The sequence below is a fragment of the Chinchilla lanigera genome, unplaced genomic scaffold, assembly GCF_000276665.1.
Source record: "Chinchilla lanigera isolate Chin_1 unplaced genomic scaffold, ChiLan1.0 scaffold00071, whole genome shotgun sequence".
Classification (NCBI taxonomy): Eukaryota; Metazoa; Chordata; class Mammalia; order Rodentia; family Chinchillidae; genus Chinchilla; species Chinchilla lanigera.
Window position 1 is genome coordinate 633,405 of NW_004955472.1, and position 10,612 is coordinate 644,016.

At 52.2% G+C, this 10,612-nt stretch overlaps 3 protein-coding genes across 3 annotated transcripts in view; 2 read left to right on the forward strand and 1 right to left on the reverse strand.

Moving 5' to 3' along the window:
• Positions 1-69: 69 nt before the first annotated feature.
• On the forward strand, positions 70-3,036 carry Arhgef39 (Rho guanine nucleotide exchange factor (GEF) 39; the record flags this gene model as incomplete). Its single annotated transcript, XM_013523038.1, is given in 8 exon segments — positions 70-164; positions 408-528; positions 758-876; positions 1,517-1,587; positions 1,799-1,927; positions 2,060-2,289; positions 2,514-2,602; positions 2,767-3,036. Coding segments are annotated over 8 exon segments (867 nt in total), but the record flags the coding sequence as incomplete, so codon positions are not given.
• Positions 3,037-3,228: 192 nt separating this feature from the next.
• Ccdc107 (coiled-coil domain containing 107) lies at positions 3,229-6,794 on the reverse strand. Its single transcript, XM_005401010.2, has 6 exons — positions 6,666-6,794; positions 6,433-6,578; positions 4,213-4,273; positions 4,035-4,125; positions 3,842-3,954; positions 3,229-3,762 (listed from the first exon to the last, which is right to left on the reverse strand). Exons 1-6 carry the CDS (start codon positions 6,769-6,771, stop codon positions 3,521-3,523), a joined length of 759 nt encoding a protein of 252 aa, XP_005401067.1. The 5' UTR covers positions 6,772-6,794; the 3' UTR covers positions 3,229-3,520.
• Positions 6,795-10,518: 3,724 nt separating this feature from the next.
• Positions 10,519-10,612, forward strand: part of Sit1 (signaling threshold regulating transmembrane adaptor 1) — a gene marked incomplete in the record, with an annotated part of 1,880 nt that continues 1,786 nt past the window's right edge. The window contains 1 exon segment of the mRNA XM_005401179.2: positions 10,519-10,612.

Here is a 10,612-nt window from a genome sequence, read left to right on the forward strand (position 1 = left end):
CGGGCGCCCCCGCGCTGCGGCGTTGGCCCTTCCCGACTCGTCAGGTCCCTGCGTTCTCTCCTTCCACAGTACTTCCTGGGGATCCTGAAAGCCAAGGGGAGCCTGCGACCTGCAGAGCGCCAGTCTCTGTTTGGGTGCTGGGAGCTCATCTACGGCGCCAGCCAGTGAGTGGGGGTGGCACCGGGAGAGAGGGAGGGCTCTGCCCCCGGCACGAGCGCAGACGCACAGGTCCACGGCCGGAGTGTGCCAGTTTTCTCACCTGTGACCGTGGCCCATGCCCTGGCCTGCCCTTTTGGCCATCTGCATAATGGGGCCACAGCCCCACCTCGGGGCAGGGTTAGGAGGTTTAAATGAGGGTGTGCGTGAGCAGGCCTGGGGCCGCCCTTTTATTGTTCCTGCCCGCACAGAGAGCTGCTTCCCTGCTTGGAAGAAGGGCGCTGGGGACAAGGGCTAGAAGGCTTCTGCACGCACCTGGAGCTCTACACCCAGTTCGCTGCCAATGCAGAGAGGTCCCAGGCCACGCTCCAGGTAACCTGGGGATGAGCTCAAACCCACCCCTTTTCCTTGCTTGCCCCTTAATCGCCATTCTTTCAGTTCCTGCATTTACAGAGCCGTCTGGGTGCCCAGCGCTGGGCTAAGTTCTCGGCAGGGAAACCAGGTTTTTCTCAGCACACCGCCAGGCAGGAGTGTGTACACAGACGGGTGTGACAGGAGTGCCTTCTTTCCCTGCTGCCAAAACCTTTCCCCCTCACTCTAGGAGCAGCTAAAGAAAAACAAGCGTTTTCGGAGGTTTGTGAGGCTTCAGGAAGGCCGCCCTCAGTTTGGAGGCCTTCAGCTGCAGGACCTGCTGCCTCTGCCTCTGCAGCGGCTCCAGCAGTGAGTAGTGAACCCCCTTGACTCAAACAACCTCGAGACTGACTGCCGCCCTAGGCTTTGTGAGGAGACTGGGGTCTGTCCCACCCTCCTGGGCCAGATCACCTGAGTGACTGACTCTGCAGTAGTACTAAGATCAGCGGTCTCAGGCATGGGACTGTGGAAGTCTACCTTGAAGTACGAGGGCCTGCCGTAAGGTTTGACGTGGGGTATTTGGGAAGGAGGGGCCAGCCTACACTGTAATTTTTTTTTTTTTTTTGGACACATTGTCTTGCTAGGTAGTTCAGGCTGGTCTTGAACTCTCTGCAGTCCTCCTGCCGCAGCCTCCCAAGAGCTGGAATTACTGGCATGCACCACCACACCCAGCTAGAATTTCAGTTCCTGGGAAAGAGCTAAGGGCTGACATCCTCCTTGGTTTAATTCACCATCTTGTGACCTGACCTCCCGAACTATGGTCAATCTGCAACTGACTCTGCAAACCCAGGCTCTGAGCCCCAAATGGAAGGGAATAAATACAGTGTCCAGAAGCAGATCTTTCCTGGCCCTGCAAGTGAAGGATGTGGGTGGACTGATCTTGTCAAGCAGAGGCAGAGGGAGTTTTGCTCTACTTCCCTCTTGTAGATTTCCTACTGTCCAATTCCAGGTATGAGAATCTCGTTGTTGCTTTGGCTGAAAACACAGGTCCCAACAGCCCTGACCACCGACAGCTCACACGTAGGTCCTTGCTCCTCTCCAGCATCCCTTTCTGGTTTTGCCCTCCCAGTGTCTGGTATGTCTATGTTCTATTACTATGTATAGCATCCTTGTTTGCCTTTTCTTCAAGAAATTAGGCCCCAACCCAGATCCCCTCCAGAAGAGCCTCTTTTACCACCAGTCACCCAAAGTCAAAATTGTATTGGGGGTGACGTGGAGGATGTTATTCCAGGGGCTGCCCGACTGATAAGCGAGACTGCCCAGAGAGTGCACACCATTGGTGAGAAACAGAAGAATGACCAGCACCTTCAGCGTGTCCAGGCCTTGCTCAGTGGACGCCAGGCAAAGGGGCTCACCTCAGGTTGGCCATGTACTCCCCCTCAATCCTCAGCTGCCCGTTGCTTGCTTACCTCTTCCTCTACAAAGCCAGCGCATACCCTTCTCCTCAGCTTGTCCTTGTATCCCCATGGATAACAGCCTTCTCTTTCTACAGGTCGCTGGTTCCTACACCAGGGCTGGCTGTTGGTGGTGCCTCCTGCTGGGGAGCCTCGGCCCCGAATGTTTTTCCTCTTCTCTGATGTGCTTGTCATGGCCAAGCCCCGGCCCCCATTGCATCTGCTAAAGAGTGGCACCTTTGCCTGCAGGGCCCTCTACCCCATGGCCCAGTGTCAGCTCTGCAGGGTCTTTGGTCACTCGGGAGGTCCCTGTGGGGGACTGCTCAGCGTAAGTAATAGGTGGGAGCGTTAGGTGCCGAGTGTATCTCAAATGCTTATGTGTTTGTTTATGCCCTTGGCCCGAGTCTCTCTTCATGGCAATAAGAGGTACACAGCCAAAGGCTGAGCTTCACATTCAGTGCTCATCTCATCCCTGAGTTACCTCCATGGAAACAAGGAGGCCTTCAGCCTGGAATCTTCTAAGCCGTGCTCTAAAAGGTGGTCTCTCTCCAGCTGTCCTTCCCCAGTGAGAAGCTACTGCTTATGTCCACAGACCAGGAGGAACTGTCACACTGGTACCAGAGTCTGACACTGGCTATTAGGTAAGTTTTGTCTCCCCAGAGAAGAGGGCTGTGCAAGTCCCACGGCTGAAATGAGCAAGCCTGACACCAGCTCATTCCTACATCTGCCGGCAACCTCCCCGAAGCCTGCAGGTAACTGTCTGAGGAGTGCTCTTGCTAATGCCTGAACTGTTTTTTCTTCACAGCAGCCAGAACTAGAAGAACCTACAAATTCTAAAATTCAAGACACTTCAGGGATAGGTCAAAGCCAAGAGTACAAAAGGATCTTCTAACAAAGTGAGAATTTCTCACGACCTTTCATAGTTTAACAAGGCTCATTTTGTGTTTAGCAAGCTACTCTGGGTCATCAGACCAGCTCTTAAGAATTACAAAACCAGGCAGGCATGATGGTACACACCTGTAATCCCAGCACTTGGGAGGCTGAGGCAGGAGGATCACTGTGAGTTCAAGGCCAGCCTGGACTACATAAGGGAGTTCAAGGCTAACCTGCATTACACAGTGAGACTCTGCCTAAAAAAAAACTAGGAAATCAGTTCTAACCCAGCTGAACATACGCTGAACCAGCCCCTCCAACACAGGAGCTTTGGGACGGATAAGCTCAGGCTATCCATGGCCAGCTGTTTATCAAGACTGCAACTTTGGAAATGTGAATTTTTATGTGGTGGTATAATTTATTTTCCACTGGATTTTAATAAAGTTTTTTGTTTTTGTTTTTAACTGTCTCAGCTATGAGAAAAAGGGTTTCTGGGTTGTAAAGGCTGGCGACCTCAGTAATACAAGGAAAAGGACTGGAGCTCCCGCTGCTCTGCTCTCACTCTGGAAGGCAGCCTCTTTTGTCCTAAAAAGGAAAGCTTTTCAAGGAGGCCTGGCTGTCCTTAGTCATGTGGCATGGGTGTACGCATCATCAGCTGCAAGGGAAAAGTACACAGGAGAAGCCAGTCACAAGAATAGACTTGGTTTTACTAGGCCTTCTGGAGTTGTCCTTTCTTCCTGGATGGGGCTGTGCCTGAGACCCTCTGTCACAGGCTTGCTGAATCTTCTCCTTAGTCCCTGTTCCACTTGCCGGGAAGTAGCAAGGTTCCACGTCTCTGTGCTCCAGTTTACAGGCTCCTTCCAGGCCTGACTGTCACCAGCCTCTTTCTCCTCTAAACGTAAATCCTCAGGAAAGGGTATGCCAGCCTCTGTGAGGGGAAAACCCAGCGTGCTTCAGTTTCCAGGATTTCATCTTACCCTCCCCAGACTCAACTCCCAACTCGTTACCTGACTCTGGAGCTTCCACACCCTTTTCTGGAGTGCAGTCTTGGAGAAGCTGGTGAATAGTCTGTAGTTTCTTCTCTAAAAGCTCCCGCTGGGTTCCAACCAGAGCAGTCACACTGCAGAAACACCCACTCAGGGCCTACCCAGTCTGTCCCTACTCTTCCCACCTACCACAGATTCCCCCACACATTCTCACTGCTCAAAAAGGGGGTCCAACTGGGCCATCAGGTTGTTCAGGTGCTGCTCGGTCTGAGCCAGCTGTTGTGTCAAGTGGGCCAGCTGTTGCTCTGGAGAAGAAGGAAACAGGGAGAGGCAGTGGTTACTTATACTCTGCTGTCCCTGTCTTTCCCCACTGAGCAGACAGTTCAACTCACCTGACTGCAGTGATTCCTCCTTGCCTTTCTCTTCTTGGAGATCTGCAATCTCATCTTTGCCCTGTTGTAGAGGGAGGAAAGGGCCATACTGTGGCAACAAGGTTCTCTAGCATGTCTCCAAAACCAATAAAGACAGAAGCCGTTTTTGGTAGAGGAACTATTGAGTTTTTAGCTTGAAGAATCACAGTCATTTCCAGTTTAGCTTTTCACACAACGTACCAATATGCCCCACATGTGATCAGTGATGAAACATTTCCAGGAATGAGCAACTCTTCCAGTTTGATAAAGCTCTAATCGTCAGATGGTATATAAAGCCACAGTCTGTTCTTCATTTATCTGCTTTCCATGATGCTGATTAGAGGTCAGTGCTTTCTAAGTAATGTCTCTCTTCAACATGACAGCCCCTCACGCATTTGAAGATAATGGTCTTACTCTTTCCTTCCCTTGCATGTGGGGGATCAAACCCAGGGCCTCCTGCCTGCTAAGCAAGGGCTCCGCCACGGAGCCACATCCCTAACCCTTCTTTAGTCTTTTTTTTCCCACAGGAATGAAAAGTATATTTTATTTTAAAGAGAGTAGTAAATGAGAAACAAAGAAATAGAACAGTAGCAGCATACCAGTATCACAAGCATAAACAAATCAAAGCAAGAACATTCAAAGTGATAGAGTCTCAAGAGAAAATAATGCGAATCAACAGTGGTTGTTACATTACATATCTCTAGGGGCTGGGGATTTAGCTCATGAGGTCATGAGTTCAATTCCTGGTACCAGAAAAAAAAACAAAACAACAACAAAAAAATTACATATCTCTAGTCGTTTGTGATATAAAATCTTAAATTTTTTTTTTTTTGTCTTTTTGAGACAGGGTCTCGCTATGCAGCTCAGGCCGGCCTTGAGCTCACTTTGTAGCCCAGACTGGTCTCAAACTCGAAACAATCCTCCTGCCTCTTTCTCCCGAGTGCTGGGATTACAGGCGGGCGCCACCACACCTGGCTTAAATCTTTTCTATTAGTGCTCAATTCATGTTTTTCTCTAGTTGCTTTACTGAGCACACAAGTGCTTAAAGCACTACCCTAATGAGAGTAAAATTCTTCCAGTGTTCTGATTAGCAGATGAAGCACAGTACTTTGTTCTAAGCACTGCTTTGGGAAGTTGTCAGGTCACATAATGAATTTACTTAGTAATCAAATGGAATGTCTCTTTTTCACGCTGCTACTAAGTAACTTGCTTCTTTCCGACCAGTACTTGGATCCAAGAACTGAGTTTAGGCTATCCTTGTGAAATTTCATCATTAAAATCAGACCCATAGCACTCGGGAGGCTGAGGCAGGGTTACTGCCACAAATTCGAGGCCAGCCGAGGCAAATGAGGAAAAAAGAAGTCCATCAGGTTTACCCGGGATATAGCTCAGCAGCACAGTGCCTTGCTTGGCACGTGCAAGGTCCTGAGCTCTATTCCCAGCACAAAAAAAAAAAAAGTAAAAATCAGACTCATCTTCGCCTATTATGTCTACGTGGGATCATTCTTAGCCATCTCTTCTAATTTCGTATCTCCAAATTCAGCCCTCTTATTTCCTAAAGCAAGTGAGTGACAGGACCAGGGCTGTATCAGATACAGCCCTGAGTGGTGCCACTTCCCGTTTCAACAGCTTTGATCCCCCGAAACGCGCCCAGCTCACATTTCAGGGCCTCTTTCCCAAGGGAAACCTGGGACCGCGTGGTGGGGTGAATTCTAGGTACACTGTGGCGCGGCCACCGGCCACTTGTGCCAGGTGTGGAGCCTCGCAGGGAGCCGCACCGAAGCAGTTCAGACACTGGCTGGGGTGAAACCTCGGCTCCACTAGTTACTAGTGCGTGACCCCAAGCAAAGGACCGCTCTTCCTCGGACCGTGGGAAGATGAAATGCGACGGTCACTATTCGTCAGGTGCTCTTCATATCTGTTACTTTTCTGGGGGCTCATAATGGGCAGCCTGGGCACGTTAGCCACTTAGCAAGACCCTGTTTTAAAAAATAAAAATCAAGACGGTCTAGGGGTGTACTCTGCCAAAGCCCTGGGTTCAATCCCCCACCAAAAGAGAAACAAGAAACAAAAGCACGCGTGAGGAAGCCGAGAAACTACCGTGTTTTACAGACAGTCGGCAAGCGGCGCCTTGTTTTTGGTGCCAGGGCGCCCCCGAGGGAGAGTCGGGCCCGGGGCACCCCGCTCACGGCCGTCCCGCACCTGCAAACACTTGTAGAGCACAAAGGCCACGACGCCCGCGGTGTACAGCGTCCCCCACGGCAGCGCCCGGGCCCGCTCGCGCTGCTCCTTCGGCGCCGGTCGCCGCCAGGGTTCGGCGGCTCCGGGGCCCACCTGGGCGCGGTGCCCTGCGGAGGGAGGGGCGGAGGGCCGTCAGCACAGCGCAGACGCCGCGCAGCCAGTCCCAGCCTCCCTCCGGCAGCCCTGGCTGGTACCTGGCTGTGCCCTGCAGTAGCGGCTGGGGCACTCTCCGAGAACCGCGAGGAGCGCAGACCCAAGCAGCAGCCCCAGCACAAGCCACATCGAAACCGCGCCCGCCATTGCTGGCGCACAGCCAACGCGCGCGGGGCGTGGTCGTTGCAGCGTCGCCGTCCGTGCCAGTGCGCAGGCGCACACGCCCGTGGAGCCAATCCCGCGCCGGGCTTCCTAGAGAGGCCACGCCCATTTCCAAGTAGGCGGGATATATTTGCATGAGGACGTGTCTGGCAGGCTTTCCTAAATTAGTTCATTTTTAATCTATTTAGATATTCTTTTAGCCAGAATGCCTCCAAAACATTGTAGGTCTTTAAATGTTATATTTTAAAAGGCGACTTGATTTCAGCTTTCGTAATACTAACTTTCTCACTCTAACTGTAAAATGAAATCTCTACCGGCGGTATAAAATGTTAAGGGCCGAGCCCAGCAGTGAGAGTTCGTGCTGAAGGCCTGTTTCCTAGGCTACAAGCGGAGGACTTGTTCCTCGTCTCTTTGCCTAGGGGAAAGTCCCCGGACCTTGGGCAGAAAGTGCCACGTGCTCACGCGCGTAGACTTTCCCCGCGCATCACACCTAGCCCGCCAAGAAGCTTCCCCGTCCCTCGTGGCGGGGAGCCGAGCGGCGTGTGGCGGGGCGTCGTCCGTCAACTCTCCTAGTGACGCAGGCAGTGCGTGTGTGCGCACCAACCACACGGGGCTCATTCTCAGCGCGGCTACGTTTTGCTTAACATTTGGGAAGTGTAGCCGATGAGGCTCACACACCCCATGGTCGTTCTGATTAAGTGAGGCAATGCTTAGAACCGGGCCTGGGAGTGATCTCTTTTTTGGTACAGGGAATCGAACTCAGAACCTGCGCCTGCCAGGCAAGGCAGGCGCTGTGCCGCTGAGCTCTATACCCAGCCCCCTCGTGGTTTGAACCTGAGTTCTTAAGAAGCGGCCCGTGGAAACGACACTGCCTCTCCGGGACGGCCCACCTCCATTTCCTTGTTGCACAGCTCTGAGCTGAAGTGTGTCTCCTTCATCCAGACCCTTAACTTCTAATTCACTTTGCGAGTATTTTGCTTTCTGTATTACCGCTAGGCTGTTCGTTCCGTGAGCGTGGGAGCCACGTCTCTATTTCCTGTTCTCCTCCCAGGCCTACGGCGCTAGCGAGCACTAGATAAATAAATAGCGGAATGAAACTAACGAATGCTCACGACGACCCAAAACGATAGCTATAACTACGCCCTTAGAAAGAAGGAGCTCAGCGCTGGGGAGCCGAGCAGCAGGATCGCAAGTTCAAGCCCAGCCCGCGCACCTCGGACACTTAGCGAGAGCCGGTCTGGAAACACGAACGGGCGGAGTGCCCGCCCCGCGCCCCGCCGCGCTCCTCTCCGCGCGTGCCCCACCCCTCCTCGGTAGAGGTGTGTTTCTTCCCTCTGCTTCAGGCCTTCATTTCATTTTCTGGGCTGGCAGGGCCACCTTGCTGCGTGAGGACAGAAATATGTCCGGTTCACGTTCCTGCCAACGGGCAGCAGACACATGGAATATGAGCGCGTCGTCTTGTTTGTCCAGAAGGGGCCGGCGAAGGACAGGGCCGGGCGAGACGCGCCCCGGGCAGCTGTCTCGGGGCACGGACCGCAGGCGGGCCGTGTGCAGAGCCGGGCGCGCCAGACCCGGCCCCGTGCAAAGGAGGGGTTCGGTCCAGTTACACAAGTGGCGCCCAGCTGGTTGCTGCCTTTGGGGAACTCAGGCCCACTACTGCTAGACCTGACTTTTTTCAAAAATAATTATTTTATCTGGAGATGGGCTCCATCAAGATTTTAAGTTAGAAATCTTGCCGGGCGTGGTGGCACAAGCCTGTAGTCCCAGCCCTCGGGAGGCTGAGGTAGAAGGATCACGGCAAGTTCGAGGCCAGCCTGGGCTACATATTGACTTCAAGGACACCCTGAATTACAGGGCGAGACCCTGTGTCTAAATAAATAAATAAATGAAATTTTATAATTTTTTTTTTTTCCCCCTGGTACTGGGAACCGAACTCACGATCTTGCCCTTGCTAGGCAGGCACTGTGCCGCTGAGCTAAATCCCCAGCCCCTGAAATTTTAAAAATTGGAAATTTCTCAATTTTTAAATTGATAAGGAATTGGGAGTATACTTACGGTATTTGATGCTTATATTTATTTATTTATTTATTTGGTCTTTTGGGGACAGGATCTCACTATGTAGTCCAGGCCGGCCTCAAACTCAAGGCGATCCTCCTGCTTGCTGGGATTACAGGGGTGTGCCGGGACCCCTCATTATTTTTATTGTTGTTCTTTGTTTTTTTCCGGTACCGGGAATCGAACTCACGACCTTGGGCTTGCCAGGCAGGCACTGTGCCACTGAGCTAAATCCTCAACCCCCATTCTTAAAAGCTTCGTTTTCTTCTCTCTCCCTCCTTTCCTCCCTTTCCTCTTCCCTCCCCTCCCAAGACTGCACCCTCACCACTTTGCTTAGGCTGACCTCAAACTCCCTGGGCTCCACCACCGGCCTCCTAAATACGGAGGAGTCCAGGCGCATGCTCTCTTACCCACCTCAGTGTTTAAGTCTCCTGGTTAAATCAGAAAAATTAGTTATCTTTGGGGTTGGAGACAGACATTGTACTTAAAGTAAACTTGAATAATTAGTTAAGAACTAATTCTAGATATAAATACGTGCAGGTGAATCTGCAGGTGAATCTTGTGCTAAGGTCCACTTGCAAAATAGCAGTTCTTTGGGTTAATTTCTATTTAGATTACAATGTTTTAAAAATATAAACTAAAAATATCCGCATTTGAAGTTTCTCTCTCTTTTTTTCTTTTTCCCCAGTACTGGGAATCATACTCAGGACCTTGCGCTTGCCAGGCAGGCGTTGTGCCGCTGAGCTAAATCCCCAGACCCTCACTTGAAGTTTCTATATCATTAAAACTCTGCGGGATCACAGCAATTTAGAACTAAGATCTTCAGAAGATTTTTAAGGGAAAACTATTTTGTCACTGACATGTTTTAGACTTGATAAAACAGTACTGAAAAGGAGCCTGGGCTGGGTGTATGACATACACAACTGTAGTCCCAACTACTTGACCGGCTGAGGCAGGAAGATCACAAGTTTGAGGCCAGCCTAGGCCGTTAGCAAAACCTTGCCTTATCTCAAAATAAATTTTAAATCTGGTCATGTTAAGCATGTCTGGAACCCCAGCACTCTGGGAGGCTGAGCTAGGAGGATTTTGAGTTCAAGCCCAGCCTTGGAGATTTAGTGAAAGCCTATCTAAACATAAAAAGTTATAACGGGGTGTGGTGGCGCACGCCTGTAGTCCCAGCACTTGGAAGGCTGAGGCAGGAAGACTGCCTTGAGTTCGAGGCCAGCCTGGGCTACACAGTGAGTTCAAGGCCATCCTGAGCCGCAGAGCCAGACCCTGCCTCAAAAAACCAGAAAGGGGGTCGGCTGGAGATGCAGCTCGGTGCCGAAGTGCTTGCCTTGCATGTGTGAGGCCGTGGGTTAAATCTTCACTGGGGAGGGGGACTGAGTGGGGGAGGTAAGAGAACGAATTTGATTTTTTTCATGTAACAGAACATCTCATCCTCTCATTTCCCATCGACCCATCGGAGACAGTGGGTGAGTTACGCTGGCCTTTTCCGCCGGCTGGCAGGAGGCTCCTCCGCGGGCGGCGCCCTGGTCCCACCGCGTCTCTGCCCGCGCCAGACCGGCTCCCTGGGCCTGCAGAGCCGCTGTCGTCGGCCCGCGGACCGTCCGGGCCCGCTCTCGCCGCAGCCAGCCGCTCGGAGTCGGCCCCGGCCGGGATGAGCGCGCGCTCGTGCCATTGCTCCTTCAGTCTCTGCGGACGGGCCTCCGCCGCGCGGTCTGTGGCGGCGCGCTGCACTTCAAACTCTCCCTCCGCGCGCTCTGCCGCC

Excerpts from the sequence above, each read along its gene's own strand:
- Ccdc107 (XM_005401010.2), bottom strand. The coding sequence starts at position 6,771 with ATGGCGGGCGCGGTTTCGATGTGGCTTGTGCTGGGGCTGCTGCTTGGG. Across the intron at positions 4,126-4,212 it reads GGAGGAATCACTGCAGTCAG|AGCAACAGCTGGCCCACTTG; the intron begins GTGAGTTGAACT and ends CTTCTTCTCCAG. Across the intron at positions 3,955-4,034 it reads TTGGACCCCCTTTTTGAGCA|TGTGACTGCTCTGGTTGGAA; the intron begins GTGAGAATGTGT and ends GTGTTTCTGCAG.